Source organism: Mustela lutreola, chromosome 7 (genome assembly GCF_030435805.1).
Source record: "Mustela lutreola isolate mMusLut2 chromosome 7, mMusLut2.pri, whole genome shotgun sequence".
Lineage (NCBI taxonomy): Eukaryota > Metazoa > Chordata > Mammalia > Carnivora > Mustelidae > Mustela > Mustela lutreola.
In genome coordinates, this window is record NC_081296.1 from 120,044,415 (window position 1) to 120,062,387 (window position 17,973).

General features: G+C 48.4%; 1 protein-coding gene across 3 annotated transcripts in view; it reads left to right on the forward strand.

Annotated features, from left to right (window-relative positions):
- Positions 1–747: 747 nt before the first annotated feature.
- The window catches only part of PLEKHH1 (pleckstrin homology, MyTH4 and FERM domain containing H1), a 49,366-nt gene continuing 32,140 nt past the window's right edge, over positions 748–17,973 (forward strand). Inside the window, exons 1-2 of one of the 3 annotated variants that reach the window (XM_059182401.1) lie at positions 748–1,075; positions 8,150–8,308. In XM_059182401.1, the coding sequence (XP_059038384.1) occupies positions 8,183–8,308 (126 nt within the window). In that variant the 5' untranslated portion in view covers positions 748–1,075; positions 8,150–8,182. Of the gene's footprint in view, positions 1,076–1,104; positions 1,421–8,149; positions 8,309–17,973 lie in introns of those variants that run through there. The other 2 variants (XM_059182402.1, XM_059182403.1) reach the window with 2 other exon arrangements.

Here is a 17,973-nt window from a genome sequence, read left to right on the forward strand (position 1 = left end):
AGTTGAGTGTTCCCGGGGCGCTTGGGTGGCTCAGTCCAGTAAGCGCCCGCCTTCGGCTCAGGCGTGCTGGTTTGGAAGCCCTAAATCAGGCTCCCCGCTCAGCAGACCTCCCTCTGCTCATGCTCTCTTTCTCTCTGTCAAATAAATAAATAAAATCTAAAAAAATAAAATAAAACAAAATTGAGTGTTCCAGTCCCCTATGAGCATAGGATTGTACTGGTGAGCTGAGGGACTGCAAGTCGTTGAAGAACAAGGGTAAGACCTCTCTGCAGCTGCCCAAGCTGTCCCGCTGGCCTTCTGGCTCCTGGGCCGCTTCTTTAACATAAATAATGCACATACATACATACATAAGCAAGCAAGTTACCCTGTCGCTTGTGGCGACTTTTTTCTCCCCCCCCAAATTACAAACTAGTGCATTGGTCTGGCAGTGGGACAGACTGTTGGAAATAGGGACTTCTCCAAATATCCGGCCGTTACCGTTCTCAGAAGTTGCCAGCAAATGCTGGAACCTCCTTGGGGGTGCGGGGGGAAGGTCTGGTCTTGCGCCCCATTGTACCAGGGTCCCACGCCGCCCGGGGGTTAAGCAGGTCTCGCGGCACCCGGCCGCCCTTCGCGGCAGCCGGTGCGGTGCCTCGCGGAGAGCCCGGGGCCGGAGCCGGGAGACCCCCGCCGCCTTCAGGGACGAGCCCAGCGGTGCGGAGAGGTGGGAGGCTGGAGCCTGCTGAGGTCATTTCCTGTGCCTCTCCCCGAGCCGCCCGAGGAGCCGCGCCGCCGCTCGGCCTTTAAGGAGCCGGCGGGGAGGAGGGAGCGCGGCGCGGCGCGGCGCGGCGTTGAATGGGGTGCCGCGAGGCCCGTCTCGGCTTTGTGCGGCCAGCCCGCCGGCACCCCGCCCGGCCCCTGCCCCGCCTCGCCTCTCTCCGCCCCGCCCCGCCCCCCGCGACCCCTGCAGCCGCGGAGCGGAGACCCGGCGGCTGCCGCGGAGTCGGGCTAGAAGGACGCAAGGTCAGCGGCGGCCGCGCGCGGAGGGCGCCGGGGGGCCGGGTGGGCGGCGAGAGCGCAGGCGAGCCGGCCGGAGGTGAGCGGCCGCGCGCGCCCCGCGGGCAGGGACGGGCTCGGGGGCTGTGAGGCGGTCGGGAGGGCTTTAGTGGGGCGGAGAGGACGCGGTCTCTCCGGCCGCGGGGCGAATCCGGAGCAGGTGCCTCCCCACCTGGCGCCGGGGGCGCTGGCCTCCGCGGTTGGGCACCGGGGACCGGCGGCGCGCGGCGAGGAGTCGCCTTCCCCCGGAGGAGCGGGAGTTTGGGACCGGCTGGAGCCAGTTGCCCCCGGGAAGGGCCCTCGGGCGCACTTGCAGGCTTTCCTCCGCCTTGCCCGGACTCTGGCTGGCTGTCCCCGCTCCCGCTCGCCTCCCCGCCTGCCTCAGGTAATTTCTGTGATTTCTCCGCGGTTCTTTTACGGATTCTGCTGGGTCAGGCTCAGCTCCTAGAGGCAGGTCAGCCAAGCAGAAAAGAAAACAAGTTGGGCACTGAGTGACAGGCAGGGGCTTTGTGTCCTAGGAGCCTTAGAGAGGACTCTGTCACCAGGGAGCCTTAATGGGGGTGGCAGAGGCCGTGAAGACCCGCACTTGGGAGTAGAATCCGCTCCCTGTTGGGTTTCTCCCTGCCAGGGCGTCTCTATAACCTTCTATTGTGAGTCCATCTAATAAAACCCTTTTGGACAGAGCCTTCGTTCCAGGTCAAACTTATACTTGGAAGATCGCTTTAATAACAGTTTCGTTGGAAAAGTCGTGGGTTCCTTCCTCGGGCTTTTTGGACTGTCTTCTCTGCCAGACTCTGTGTGTGGTAATGTCACTGACACTTTATAGAACTTCGGTTCTAGTGTTTCTGCACGTTATTATCTCCATTTTACAATGGAGGAAACAGACTCGGGAAAAAATTGTGATTTACCCAAGGTCATATAGATAAAAAGTGGAAGAGGCAAAACTCAAACCCAAGCCTCCTAAATTCCAGTGTGGGGTCCACAGTCAGCTTCCGTCCCATAGGCTCCTGAGGGGACCTGCTTAGAGCTGGGTGACGGCGGTGGCCGCCAGTGTGGTCTCAAACTGACAGCTGAGTTGAGAAAACGTGGTGCCCCCTCCCCTCTTCAGAAGTCAGCAGCTAGGGGGAAGAAACATGTACCCCCTACTTGGCTCCCAGGGTGCACTCCTCATTCCTATTCCCTTCTCTCTGCGAGGCTGTGTATCCATGTGGGGAACTCTGGGCTCCTTATGGTTTCAAGAGTGCTTTATACCTGCTGGTTTAAGGTGTGAGGATTCCCTCATTCCTTATCGGGGAGAGGTCCTAGCAGGCTGGCGGTTGAGTCACCATCCTGCATTCTGTGATAACCCCGCTGAGCTCTCTCTCCCTTCTGGCAAATTCAAAACTGACCTCCTCCATGGGGGAATAGGCACTGATTGCTTGCTAGAGTATGAATTCCAGTAGTCTTGGGGAAAGCGATTTGGACTATTTGGTCATTTAAAAATGTGTATCGCTTAACCCTCCAATTCCATTTCTGGGACTTTATCCTTCAAATACACTCTGAGGCATGTGAAATGACATATGTTTGTTGCAGCATTGTTTGTTTTAGCAGAAGGTTTCAAACAACCCAAATGTCTGTCAGTAAGGGACTCTTAAATAAAATCATGTAATACCTACACCACAGAATACGACACAGCTGTTAAAAAGCATGGCGGGGAGGGGCGCCTGGGTGGCTCAGTAGGTTAAGTCTCTGATTATGGCTCAGGTCATGATCTCAGGGTCCTGGGATAGAGGCCCACATTGGACTCTGCTCAGCAGGGTGGGCCTGCTTCCCCACCCCCACCCCGTCTGCCTCTCTGCCTGCTTGTGATCTTTCTCTCTCTCTCTCTGTGTCAAATAAATAAAATTTTTTTAAAAAGCATGGAGGGGAGACGGGTCAGGTGTGTATGCAGATACAGGAATTCGGTTATAGGTGAAGTACAGTGTGTATGTGTAAACACCATTTGTGTTTGTGTATGTGCTTGCAACATATGTATGAATGCTTGTGTCTGCACTGGATATCTCTGAAAGACATAAAACCCCGTAAACAGTTGCCTCTGGGGAAAACTGTGGTTGAGGTACAGGGGTGGGAGGAAGCATTTGTAATTTATACTCTTTTGTTCAGTATTCAAAAATAAAGAGATAATGGAGTGCCTGGGTGGCTCAGTCCTTAAGCATCTGCCTTTGGCTCAGGTCATGATACCAGGGTCCTGGGATCAAGCCCGGCATCAGGCTCCTGCTCAGTGGGAAGCCTGCTTCTCCCTCTCCCCCTACTTGTGTTCCCTCTCTCTCTGTCTCTCTCTCTGTGTCAAATAAATAAATTAAATCTTAAAAAAAAAAAAAAGAAAAGAATTTTTAAAGATCCCTTGATCTTTCTGAGGCAGATCTGGTAGTGAACACATCTGTGGGCCACATCTTCCTAGTATGTCCACACTGGTGGTTTGCCTTTTCATTGTGAATGAAGCTATCATTGAGTGCCCAGCTTCTGTAATATCTCCCGTAATTCTCAATAAATAAATAAACAAACCTAGTATTTATTTAAAAATTTAAAAAATTTAAAATTGCCATTTAAAAAAAAGATTTATTTATTTGTTTATTCATTTGAGAGAGAGGGAGCCTCTCTCTCAAATGCATGTGGGGGGAGGGGCAGAGGGCGAGAATCTCAGATGAGATCAGAGCCCAGATGGTTGTGGGGCTCAGTCTCACAACCCATGAGATCATGACCAGAGTGGAATCCAAGAGTCAGACGCTTAACCGACTAAATTACCCAAATGCCCCTGAACTTGCCATTCTTGAAGGTCAAAAGAATGGTTAAATGTTGATAACTTCATGTGATTGAACCTAATATTATTGCCCTCCTTTTCAAATATCATTGCTCTCAATTTCAAAATGGCGCTGAGGCTCAGAGAGGTTAAGCAGATGGTTTAAGGTCACAAGATTAAGGGCCAGAGCCAGTACTCAAACCCAGGCTTGCTTGGCGCTGGAAGGGGGAATCTTAACTACTACACTCTGCTGTTCCTCTGTACTGGTTTTGTTCTTAAAGGATGCTATTCCTGTTTGTCCTAGTCCCCTCCGGTATTTAGATCCCCGAAGGCTGGAACTTGCTCACCTTTTCCTATCTCTTCCAGCATTGTGAAATGTGCCACTCAGCCCCCAAGAGTAAAATGCATATTGTTGGCTTGATCATATGACAAGGTGTGGGCAGATGTGCCCTGTGTCCACTCACCCACCCCCAGCTCCATCCTCAGAAAGGGGCCACAAAGCTCTTCCCTTCCCACAGTTGGACAGGTGGTCAGCCTAGTGTAGCACTATTAGAAGATGGTGGTGCCCATCACTAGTGAGTGGAAATCACAAAAGGTGCTCACACTCAGGTAGTGAACCGTAGTGAGGGGACACGGGAGAGCCCGGTGGAAACTGTACCCAGAACAGAGTCCATGTTCCCTAGGGAAGCCTCCTGCAGTGACCTCTGACCTCTTCCATGTAAGGTCTTGTATTGGCTTGTTCTCTTTGTAGGAAAGTTCCGGGATATACACTGTTGTTGACCTGAGCCTTGCAAACCATGAGATCTTTATTCATCTTTATGTTCCTGACTTTGCATGTAGGAATCACTTCACAAAAAGTTGGTTGAATTATATTTAATCTCAGCATCTTGTCAATTTCTGGTCAAATCCCTACGCTTGCCAAAGTCATCCCAGGTCAAGTCTGTGTTTTCTCTGATACTGGCCCAGAGTCTGAGGTCACCTAACGACTCCCTGTGGCCTCTTCATCACCCTTCCGGCACACAGCTCCTGCCTCTGAGGCATTCTCCACCACCCGCCCTGGCTACGTCATTCCAGGATGCCAGAGGACTTAGGGAGTTCCAAAGCAGGGCCTCAGGCTGTGCGGTCATTTGTCACCTGCTAAACAGTTTAGCGCTCTGGGCACTAGAAGAAATCAAGAGAAGTGGGTTTCACAAGAGTGACTAGGAGCTGATCCTTGTAGCTTGGGGGGGGAGGCCCATGGGGACTCACTGTCCTGTTCTCCCTAGTTCTTGTATCTATAGGAAGCTTTCCAGAATAAAAAATGAACAGTTGTATTGGGTTTTGTCCCTTCTCTCATTTCTGTCCCATCTGTTTTGCCATTGTGTTGTGTTAGGCTAGCCCTGAGACTCCACCACCGCCCCTGAAGCATGTACATGCAAAGAGGATGTTCTGTGTGTTGGGAGATCGGGATTCTTGGCCCCACTCTGATTCTCCTTAGCTCCGTGTCTCAAGTCACAGATGTGATAGGATTTCTCATCTGTTCTTTGTGAATAATATTTCTTGTCCTACATCACAGGGATACTGAGAGGATACGGAGAGAAATCACGCCTTCATGGTGCTTTGAAAAGTTAGCCATTCTGTAAATTATTTTCTGCTCATCTTTGCACATCTTTATTGGAGGTACAAGTGCAAGGTGACTTAGCAGGTGAAGTTCAACGTAGTGGTATTTTGCCTTAACCTTTAACGTTTTATAGCTGCTGCGGCAACCACCTACTTCTGTTGGAAGAGCCTCTGGGGCACGTGCTTGGCAGCAGGCCCCTTGCTCCAGTTCCCTCCTGAAAGCCCATAGCTCTTCTCACATGCTGAGGCACGCCTAGCACAGGTCCAGCCCCCTTACCACATTCCCAGGGCGAGGGAGAGGCTTCAGCAGAGCACTTGATCTGTTCAGAAGTGTGATGTCATAAGCTGCTTGATTGGGACAGGACTCCCTGCAGGCTGGGTATAATTTCAACTCTCAGGGCTAGGCAGAGGACAGTGATGTCTTTTATTTCCAGAGCTCCTGGAGATTTTGTCCACTGTCCCCATGGAATCAGAGCTGCAGCTTTGACAGCCAGTTAAGAGGGAATTAAAATTCACCAAACCTTTCAGTGGCACGCAAGGATTAAGTTTCCCCTACCCCTTGGTTTTACCTGGGTGTTGTTACCGCTGATGATTCTTAGCCCTGAGCTAGGCTGCAAGACTTCCAGGTCCTACTTTCAGATCTGCCACACTTTTTTTTTTTTTTTTTTTTTTTTAATATGAGGAAAAGCAAAATCCCTTTGAAGGACAAAGCAAATCAAACACCATGAGGCCTCCCGGCCTTCTCAGGAGGCCCCACAAGGTTCTGTTTTGTCTTTTCAGCTGCGATCTTAGCTCAGAGAAGGTCATGTTTTGTTTTTGTCTTTTGTCTTCCTGCCCGTTCCAGTCGGTCCCAGTCTTTTGAGGTGGGAATTGCTGGGAGATCACAATGTCGGGATTGTTCAGCAGGACAGTCCCCGGGGAGCAGGACTGAGGTCACATGTCTAGCATTCTGAGCTGCCCAGAACCCGAAGACTTAGACCCTAGACCCGTCAATGTATACTTGTGGGGCTTCTCTACAGGTCCACTGGCCCTGTATTTTAAATGAAAAGTCAGGACACATGATACATGTCTACGCTTATGGAGGTTATGGTGTCAGAATGTGTGAGACCAGGATGCCCTGGAAAACCTTGAATATAGGTTCACCTTATTGCCAAGGATGCTGAAAGATCCCATAAAATATTTTTCTCATTCTTCACAATCCAGTTTACTCTTTGTAAAATCAGAATTCTTTCCAGTTTTTAGATGGGTAAAAAGCACAGTTGCTCAGAGTAGGGACTTTGGAACAAGAATCCCAGCCCCGGGGCGCCTGTATGGCTCAGTGGGTTAAAGCCTCTGCCTTCGGCTCAGGTCATGATCCCAGGGACCTGGGATCAAGCCCCACATCGGGCTCTCTGCTCTGCGGGGAGTCTGCTTCCTCCTCTCTCTCCCTGCCTACCTCTCTGCCTACTTGTGATCTCTGTCTGTCAAATAAATAAATAAAATCTTAAAAAAAAAAAAAAAAGAATCCCAGCCCCACTACTGACTAGCTCTAGAACTCTCTGTGTAGCTTCTTAATTCCTCAGTGACCTCCTGCATAAGTGTGGACTATGCCCATACCTTGTCTTATGTATTGTCATGAGGATTAAAGAAGCCACACATCATAAATAAATGATAGCTATTTGTACTATGGTAAAAAGATACTTACAAAAGTCAAATGTGATAGTTGGAAGAAGGAAGGATGGAGGGGGAAGGGAGGGAGGAAGGGAAGAAAGAAGATTAAAAAAAGAAGTCAAATGTGAGGCGGTTAACCTATGGAGGACAGGCTCACTGGTCACCAGGGTTGTGTTAGCAGCAGTGCAGGAGGCGACTGGGTTTTCCCAGGTCATGTGGCTCCTGAAGAAGGGAAAAGGAATTAAAAAAAAAAAAACAAAAACCAAAAAACTAAATTTTTATTATGGAAAATTCTAGGCATTCATTCAAGCAGAGAAACCAGTATAAAGAACTCCAGATGCCCATCACCTAACTTCAAAACTTACCAGCAATTTGATAAATCTTATTTCATGTATCTCCTCCCCAAACCACTGCTAGCCCCCTCCTATGAAGTGTTTTAAAGCTCATATCCCAGACGTTATATCATTTCACATTTAAGTCATTTATATGTATATGATCTCAAGGTCCTGGGATCCAGCCCCATATGGGGCTCCCTGTTCAGCAGGAAGCCTGCTTCCCCTTTCCTTCTGTCTTCAGCTCCCCTTGCTTGTGCACTCTCTTGCTCTCACTCTTTCTCTGTCAAATAAATAAAATCTTTTTAAAAATAAGTATTTGTTGCATGGATACATTTTTGTTAAATGGATAATTGAATGAAAAACAAATGAGGCCCTACTTTCTGCTGACCAGGGGGATGCCTGGGTGGCTCATCTGGTTAAGTGTCTGCCTTAAGTTAGACTCAGGTCATGATCCCAGGGTCCTGTTTCTTCCTCGCCTGCTGCTCCCCCTGTTTGTGCTCTGGTGTCTCTCTCTCTCTCTCTCTGACAAATAAATAAATAAAATCTTTAAATAAAAATGAGATGAGGTTTGCCTTACAGTTTCTCAGACTTTGTGATTCCCTGAGTTTGCTTAGCTAGCTTACTATGGAATGGGACACACAGCCAAGAAAAGTGGCTGTGGCAATGACTCAGTCACCTCCCCAGCTCTGTTTTCTCCGCCTTCCTCCTCACACACTTCCTTATCTTCTCCTCTTGCTGTACTGGTTCCCAGGCATCCCTGAAATAGCCAGAAGTTGACTCCATCATGGCGGAACTCAAGGTGGAGACCCGTGCCAGCGTGGACTGGCAGAAGCGCTGCCTGGCCCTGGAAACCCAGCTCTTCCGGTTCCGCCTGCAGGCCAGCAAGATCAGGGAGCTGCTTGCTGACAAGGTGAGTCCTGGAGAGCTAACCAACCTCCCTGCAGAGGTCAATGTCAGACAGGGCCAGAGTTAGAGAAGGAGAGTTGGGGAAGGTGAACTTTCTGCTACTGCTTCTTTTTTTGAAGTATTAATTAATTTTTAATTGAAGTATATTTGACATGTAACATTATATAATTTAAGGTATACCACATATTAATCTGATACATTTGTATATTATAATAAGGTTGCCTTTGTAGTGGTAATTAGTATTTCTATCCTGTTATGTAATTGTTATTTCTTTTTAGTGGTTGGAATAATGAAGTTCCAGTTTCCTAGCAAATTTGATGATTATAATGCAACATTATTGCCTATATTCACCATACTGTGTATTATATCCCTAGGGCTTATTTACTACTCATTGCAGAAAGGTGAACTTTTAATGAGATACTTTGCACACCTGCAAAATGAAACCTGGGGTACTTTTTTTTTTAAGTCCAAAATCAGAGCAGCTTACTAAGCTGTCGTCTTGTATTCTTTCCTGCTCCAGAGAAGTGATAGAAATCTTCTCGGCCCTCCATAACCTCTTGGGCCAACAGTGGCTATAGTGGAGGTTCTATTATTCCCTTAATATTTCTTCTTCAGTGTGGGAAAGGAAGAGGGAGGAGTTTTTTTGTAATCTTCTTAGGGTAGAAGAGGGGAAAGCCACACCCTGCTGTCACCCTCTATTAAGCATAGGAGCTGTGGAAGGCAGCCTGGTTTCCTGGAGGTGGAGGACACAGGTTTTGGAGCCAGTACCACCTGCAACTTACTGGCTGTGTGACCCTGGCAAGTCCCTTCACCTCTAAGGCAGGTACACAAATGTCTGCCTTGCAGTTATTTTGAGAATTGTGTCAGGTCACATATATAAAGGTTCTGGCATGGAATAGGTCTTTTTTTTTTTTTTTTAATTTTTATGTATTTATTTGACAGAGAGAGATCACAAGTATGCAGGGAGGCAGGCAGAGAGAGAGGAGGAAACAGGCTTTCCGCGGAGCAGAGAGCCCGATGTGGGGCTCGATCCCAGGACCCTGAGATCATGACCCGAGCCGAAGGCAGCGGCTTCAACCCACTGAGCCACCCAGGTGCCCCATGGAATACGTCTTAAACGGGAATGATTATTATCTTTATAGGCTTGGGTGGTCTGGTCTGGGAAACTGACCATCATTTGTAATATTTCTCTGGGAAGATGCATTCTAAATAGCTGACTTTCAGAAACACTTTGGAGTATAACCTAGGAGAGTAGAGACCTGTACTAAAGGGAAAAAAATTATATATTATATATATAATTATACATTATATATAATATATCATAATATATATTAATTGTATATTAATTGAATCAGCTCTCTTCTAGTTTTGTTTGCATCATCCATCTGTGTAGCCAACCCTTTCTTTCATATGGCAAAAGTAAAACTCAGTCCACCCCTCTCCAAGGAATTTCCAATTCTGATGAGTAAAGCCTGAGGAAATGGCCAGTTTTACTGATAGCTCCACAAGCTGGCATTTGGGAAGACAACTTATTGACATTACCCCTGCATTTCCACTGCCGAGGATAGTAGCACTGGTTCAGCCTAAATAAGAACTTGTGAACTTTGGGTCTGTTGGCACTGCTGTCTCCAAGTTCAGGCTTTGCAAAACAGAGACTGGCTGTGTTCCTGTGGCCGTGGTTCAGGTACTAAGAGAAAGGGTAGAATTAGGCCACTTTGGGAGAAAGGAAGCCAGCCTTAAATAGTGGTTCTCAAAGGGTGGTCCTGGGGCCACCCATGCCAGAAACATGGAGTGCTTATTAAGCTTGTACATTCCTGGAGGCCCCCTCGCCCAGTCCTCCTGGTCCCAATCTCCTGGGGGTGCCACTCATAATGTGCATGTTTAACAAGCTCCCAGAAATTAGTTTCATAAAGTTTGAGAACCTTGCCTTAGGATAGGTTACTGGGGAAGGTGTGGGAGGGGAGGAGAGGGTGAGTAAGGGTCTCCCAGCTGGTTTAAAACACATCTCAGAGGAAAAAAACTTCTGTTCCTAGTGATAGGGACCACAAAATAACCTTAAAAAAAAAAGACCACTATGAAAAACAAAGAGGGAAAACCCAAGTGGTACTCAGCTTGGGCAGCTCAGTAGGATGGGCTGTGTGACTGGCCTCCCTGTAGTGATGAGAGGTTTGGGGGTTAATCTGTGGAGATAGAGATGAGGTCTGGCCCTTTGGAAGCTGGAGCTTAAACTGAAACTTTTATCGTAAAGTGAGGACTATCAAAGTTTTTTGCTCTAAGTTAAAAGGTAGACCAGGAAAAGAAAATCATCTGCCAACACAGGGAGATGACTGAACAGCTTCTTAGCCAAGGCTCGGGGCAGAAAAAAACAAAAGAAAGCCAAAGAAAAGTATTCCTGGAAAGTGTGATGATGGTACTGGCTTAGCATTAGAATTTATACTCTTTGTGTGGATTAAGAACCCTGAGTTCTGGGCCAGTGATACCCATTGGAGACCTCGTAGGAACAGACAGAGAACCTCTCTGGAGAAACAAGACCTCAACCCAAATAACACAGGATCTTCATGTTATCCCATAGTAAACCCATAGTAAAGATGCATATTTGATCCGAAATGACTAAATGCTTGAGAAAATAATCTGTCCTGAGTTAGAGTCTGCAGACACAACTAGATCCCACAAGAATTTGGAATAAGGAACTGTTGGCAAGACACCATAAAATAAATGAGTTCAAAATTATTGAAGAGGTAATGAAATGATTGAGCATGTGAGACAAGAACAAGACACTATCCAAAAAGATCAGGTAGACTGGAAGAAGAACCAAATAGAACTGCTGGAAACAAAAGATGTCTTCACTGCAATTAAATGTTCAACGGTTGAATTAAACATCCAATGAGGCACCATGGAGATGCGCTTATAGAGTGGGAAGATGGGCCAATGCAAGAAACCATCCGGAATGCAGCACAGAGAGAGAAAGGCCCAGAGGCTGAGACCTGGATGCTTGGATGACAAGATCCTATAAGGTACCTGAAGTGGAGGACAGGATGAAGGAGAGACATTACTTGGAGAGATAATGGTGTAAAAATTCCCCAACTTGATGAAGGTTGTGCAGCCTCGGACTTGTGCAGCAGAACGAAACTGGGCAGTATGCATTTCTTAAAAATCTGCTGACCGTATTAGCTAGATTGTAGGGTGGCTGCCATAAGAAAGAACCCAAAAACATGACGGCTTAAAACCAGCAGCTGTTTATCTCCTTCTCATGTAACCTTGCCGACATGAGCAGTATAGTCCTGGGGTGATGTCTGCTGCATGGTTGAAGAGGGTTCCCATGATGGCCACATTCCAGCCTCTTCCCTTTACATGTATGACCTGGAGCTTCCATTCATCGCTTCTGCTCGTATCCCATTGGCCAAAATTTATTCTCATGGTCGTTCCCAGGTGCAGGGAAGATTGGAAAGTGCAGTCATTATTCTGGATAATGATGTGCTCTGTTCAAAGTTGGAGGCTTTATTTTGTGTGAGAAAGAAGAGGAAAACCGATCCTGGGGATCAAGGAGGAGTCACTAGCCTGGAATTTAAGTCTAGAATGATGATGATAAGTAGAAATAGAGTCTATAACTTTCAAATCAGTAGAGTAGGGAAATAGAATAAAGTCTACTAAATCTAGACCAGGAAGGAAAAACAAGAGTATTAAAAAAAAAAAAAAAAAAGGGAGTAAATAGAAGGCAGAAAATGCGACAGGAGAAATAAATCCAAATGTCTCAGTCATAGGAGACTTATATAAGAATGTCTTGTCACATACAAGAATGTAGTGTTGCTGTATGAAAAATTGGAAATATCGTAAACGTCTATCAACAGGGAAGTGGATAAACATACTGAGGGTATTTGTAGGACGGAATGCTACATTGCAGGTAGAAATGAATTGGGTGAGCTACGTGCTTAAATCTCAAGCACCAGCACTGACCAAAAAAGATCCGGAGGACATGTAGAGAACAATTTGGCTTATATGAAGTTTTAAAACCTACAGGACAATCTATCTATTGATTAGGGGTCTATGCAAATGAGATAAAATATAAACACAACCAAACCTGGGGTTGATGCTAGAAGTGAAATCCAAGAGTAGACTGGGGCCGGGACGCCTGGGTGGCTCAGTTGGTTAAGCGGCTGCCTTCAGCTCAGGTCATGATCCCAGCGTCCTGGGATCGAGTCCCACATCGGGCTCCTTGCTTGGTGGGGAGCCTGCTTCTCCCTCTGCCTCTGCCTGCCACTCTGTCTGCCTGTGCTTTCTCTCGCTTCTCTCTCTATGACAAATAAATAAATAAAATCTTTAAAAAAAAAAAAAAAAAAAAAAAAAAAAAAAAAAAAAAAAAAAAAAAAGAGTAGACTGGGGCCTTCACCTCTCTGTAGTGGCCCATTTCTTAAGTCAGAAGCAGAGACAACAGAAAGTAAGATCTGATAAAGCTGAATGGTGGACACGTGTTTTAAAATATTATTCTCCATGTGTCTCCTGAAATATTTCATAATAAAAAAATGTCTTACGGTGCCTTCCTCCCTTGCTCCCCAGGGTCCTTAAACACATCAGTAAGCACACTTTCTCCCTCTACAACCTCTTGGGCGTAAGTAGGTTGAACTTTTGTAAGAGTGGCCCCATCTCCTCTTCCAGGCTGCCTTTGATGGTCATGTAGCTGGAATGCCCTCCCACGAAAAGGTTGGGGGCTCAGACTGTGACTTGGGTAAAGAAAGGGGAAGCATGTAGACACAGGGCAGAAGGGGCTGGGGTGCCAGGGAAGAGGACAGAGAAAGACATCTTGACTAGGGACCGTAGGCTGGGAGAATTGAGGAAGAGTACCAGGACAGTAGCCCAACACCAGACCTCTTGGCAGGAAACCTTAAAAGCCATAAACACCACGTTGCTCAATGTCAGGGCTGGGCCTGTCACCTGCAATCATCCCCAAACCCACAGGACAGGTTCAACAGTTCACTTAAAGATTTTCCCCCATGCGTCAAGGTAAGTTTCAGATCACGAGAGGAGATGACTCAGGTTTCTCATGAGAGCTGGTACTGGGGCCATGCCCAGGTCGGGTCTCTGTCGCTGCTCCTAGAACTTACTAGTTAATCATCACCAGTACCCACCTATACTGGCTAAGCCAGGTCAGCTCTCTGGGTCCCTCTGGCCAGCCCTCTCACTCGGCCACAGCCCGTGGGGATTGCACCACCTGGCTGGCTGATAGCCGCTCCCTCTCCCTCGTGGCTGGCTGCGGTGCAGGGCAGGCCAAGCCTGGGTGCTTCCCCGGGGAGTGGCCCTTCCTGGGATCAGATCCTGCCCATGGGCTATGGAGGCTTGGAAATGTGCCCTTCCTCCTTCCCCACCCTACAGCCTCCCTCTTGCAGAATTGCTGTTTGGGATGCGGAATGATCTGTGCTAAAAAGCAAATTTTTCTGAAAGAAAAGACATCGAGGTTACCGCATAATCCCTCACCTAAGGGCGAGGAAGGGCAGGGGAGGGGAAACAGTGTTAGACTTTTCTCTGCTGGTGCACCACACCAGGCCTGGTGTGCCGTTGCCATGGACACCCAGGCTGCCAGGACCACGCACTGTGGAGCCAGATGAACTGAGGGTGCACTTTCTGTCCAGAACAGGAGTCGGGGGGTGGCTGATGCCGGAGAGTTCACATCTAGCTCTGCTCCCTGGGATCCTCCCCCACCGTTGTCCCGTCCGTCCGTCCGTCCGTCCGTCCGTCGTCCATCCGTCCCGTCCTCCCTGCCCCCCGCCCTGCTCTCTTCCTTGCTCTGCTGAAGAAGTCACAAAGGCTGCAGATCAATTTAAAACTTGATACTGTTCTAGAAGGATCTATAGATGGTATGAAAGTCCCTGGGATTTTTTTTTCTCGTTCTTGCTAAACTTGTGCTTCAGTCATCCCATCAGAAAAGTGGGAGTGTAGTAACTGCGCAGAGGAGCCGTCCACAGTAGGAATGACCATGATGAACACACGGCCTCAGTATTAGAACTAACGCATGTTTTAAGCTTTTTTGTTTTGTTTTGTTTTTTGTTTTAAGCTTTTTATGTATTTATCTCTCTCTGCTCCCAAAAGGGATTTGAGTGGATTTACTGAAAAGAAGTGATGTAATGAAACATCCCTCATGTTTAATTTTTATTATTATTTTTTTAAGACTTTACTTATTTGACAGAGAGAGACACTGCAAGAGAGGGAACAGTTAGGGGGAGTGGGAGAGAGAGAAGCAGGCTCCCCGCAGAGCAGGAAGCCCAGTGCGGAGCTCAATCCCGGGACCCTGGGACCACGACCCAAGCCGAAGGCTGACGCTTAATGACTGAGCCACCCAGGCGCCCCAACATCCCTCATATTTTAGCTTGAATATTTTTCACTGAAGCGGCTTTTTCCCAAGGCGCCTTCCAGTAGGATTGTGTGCACTCCCTCTTTTCTGGAAATTCTTACTAGTTCCACCAACCAAGGTTTTGAAATGCAGCAACCCAGTTTACATTTATATACCAAAAATGTGTAGGTTGACTTTTTTTTTTGTTTCTGTAAACACATAAGTGGTTCAGTCCCCTTAAACAAAAGAACAATGACTGTTGCTCCGCCCCCCTCAGGCCAGGGACTGTGCGGAGGCAGCGATTCTCTGGAGCCCTCAGCTTCTCAATGTATGGCTGGAACACAGAGGCCAGAAAAACACTTCCTTGCGTACCTCAGAATTTACGAAAAGGCCAGGAACTGTGAAAGGAGAGTACTAGGGCTCTCAGGACTAGTTGGAAATATGTTGAAGTCTGCATAAAGTCATCACAGAATTGGCCTTAGCTGACAGATCCAGTTTGCTTTGGGAGCAGATGCCTTCTAGAACGTTCATTCACTGTGGATGAGCTTGTGTGTACCTGTGCGTGTGTGCACACACGTTGAGAGGGAGAGAGAGAGAGAAAGAGGCTTTCCATTCTCCTAACTACCTATTTTTGATAGGGTCCACTGCAGTATTTTTCTGGAACCTCAGTACTGATAGCGTTCTGTACCCCCTATGAAGCCATTCGAGAAGCTCTGCCAATACGGGCCTGGCCCCACGATGTAGCCCAGAAGCTTTGCTATGCTTTGCATCCTGTGGCCAGTCTAGTGTTTTCCAGAGTGTGGTCTGTGGGCCTCCTACATTGGGATCACCCGAGATTTTCTTCCCAAGCGCATTCCCAGGTCTGTGCCTCACGCTTGCTCAATAAAACCGTCTGTGGGCAAGGCCCCAGAATCTGTCTCGAGGACGCTCCGTGTGGGTCCTTACATCCCTGACAGTGAGAGCTCCGGGCACGAACTCCCTCCACGGCCTCTCAGCATCTTGAGCCCCAGGTGCCCCGGAAGAGCAGTGGACCCACAGAGAAGACTCAGAGCCCCTTCACTCCTTCCTTTTCTATAGTCAGACACCAGGGCAGCCCCATGGTGCTGTATTTTAAATATTTAGGACTAAACATAGGATTTGAATTAAACAAAAGATCTAGTAAAAAAACAAAAAATGTTGAATGGCATGGGCTTTGATAACAGAGTTAAAACCATTTTTTTTTTAAAGATTTTATTTATTTATTTGACAGAGATCACAAGTAGGCAGAGAGGCAGGCAGAGAGAGAGGAGGGGGAAGCAGGCTCCCCGCTGAGCAGAGAGCCTGATGCAGGGCTTGATCCCAGAATCCTGAGATCATGACCTGAGCCAGAGGCAGAGGCTTTAACCCACTGAGCCACCCAGGCGCCCCGAGTTAGAACCATTTAATAGCCCAGACTGGGGGCTGCTGCTCACACACGGGCAGGTCACTTACACAAGTGAGACGGGTGGTCCTGGGAAGAATCAGGGGAACGGGCTGGAGCTAGAGGAGGGAGCCAGTTATCGCTGTAAGAAAGTGGAACCCTAGCATGGCCAGATCTTCTGAGTTTTCAAGGGAAGCTGGAAGCCAGGGATTATATGTGGAATCTCTGTTTTTATGTGACATGCGAGATCTGGATGTGAGAGGCCCCGCGGCTAACGGTGCCGTAGACTCTGGAGCCAGTCGTCCCGAGTTTGAACCCTGGCTCTGCCTCTCTCCCACGTGGCCTGTTAGTGAGGTTCCCCAGCCCGCCGGCATCGGTTTCTGATCTGTACAGCGGGCTAATAGTAGTACGTGCTCCTTCCCAGTGGGATGAACATTCAGTGAGTCGACACATGTGGAGTGTTTAAGCCGGTGCCAGACACATAGCCAGTGGCCCTGTGGAGTTCTCTATGTGTCAGCTACATGCCCCTAACACATGAGGTCTTGCAAGATGCCCCAGAGGCTAGAGTTGGCAGCCTCAGGCTTGAAGCCACTCTTGCTGTAGGTAGATGATTCGTGGTAGGTGGATGATTTGTGGATTCAGGCTTGAAGCCGCTCTTGCTGTAGGTGGATGATTCGTGGAATAACTGTATAATTTATCATCTAACCCAGGACGCTCTGGAAAGAGAAAAGAAGGCCCTGTTAGTAATTATCGTGGGACAACAGGGGAACCCTGGACCGTGCCAGACAAATGGATCTCCCTGGTCCTCCGTGTCATCTCTGTCTCTGAAAAACCAGCAAGTAACTGACTGTCAACTTCACCATAAGGGCCACAGTGTGCTCCTGAGCTCTATTTGAGGCACCTCGTGGTCCTCTTCCCGGCAACCCTAGGTGGTGGAGACTCATTACCCTTTTTTACCTGGTGAGGAAACTGAGGCACGGAGCAGTTCAGGAACTTATGTAAGGCCACACTGTGGCAGAGCCAGTCAGGTTCAAGCCTGAGTGCTTCCCTGTGCCCGTCTCTCCAGTGGGGGCATCGCGGCAGTAAGAATGCTGAGCCCCCATTTCACAGAACGGCTGAGCCCCAGCAGGTGCAGAGCTCGGCTCAGACCACCATTCAGCTCACGGGCGCCCGAGAGTGCCCACTGCTGCCACTGCCCGGGCACTGCCGTGTCACGGCATCGTGAGTGTACAAGTGTACGAGCTGCGGACACAGGGATTGAGCACCAGGTTGGCGCCCAGTGCGTGTTGTCAGGTCACCATGGCCAGTGCTGGGGCCACTCATTTAAGAGCCTTGTGTGCCGGTCACAGCTGGTAAGAGCGGAGCCGCCTCAGAGTCACCTGCCTGAACCCGACACCTCCTGGGCCAGCCCATCACCCCAGGCCCACAGACAGCTGAGGACAGCTGAGGACAGGGCTCTAGGGAACCCACTGAGGGGGAGAAACAGAACCCAGAGCAGGGGTGGCCCTGGATGCGGTGTAAGGAGCGGTCTGCCCTCGTGAGAACTATTGATGCTGGTGTTAAAATGAAGTTCGAAAACTCTGGAGTTTTTCTCGAGAACCTGGAGTACTCCCGGGCCATGGAGGAAATGTACGTTCATCACGACAGAGGGAGAGATGGTGTTAAAAATACTCTTCAAACAAGGATGGCAGGATGTCGGTAATCATTGGACAGTAGTGAGGGATACGTGGATGGTCGTTACACTCTTCTCTTAAAAGCGTTCCAGATGTTCAGAATGTTTTCAGTGTTCAGAAATTAGTTTTCGGGGAAAAAAAATACTCCAGCGTAAAGGCAAATACAAAATGCTTTGAGTTTTGAGTGTCCCTGCCGGGAAGATAAGAACAGCTGTAGAATCGGTAGGAATATGGGGACCCTGCGGCCGCCTGCCCAGGCTGGGAGAAGACCCCAG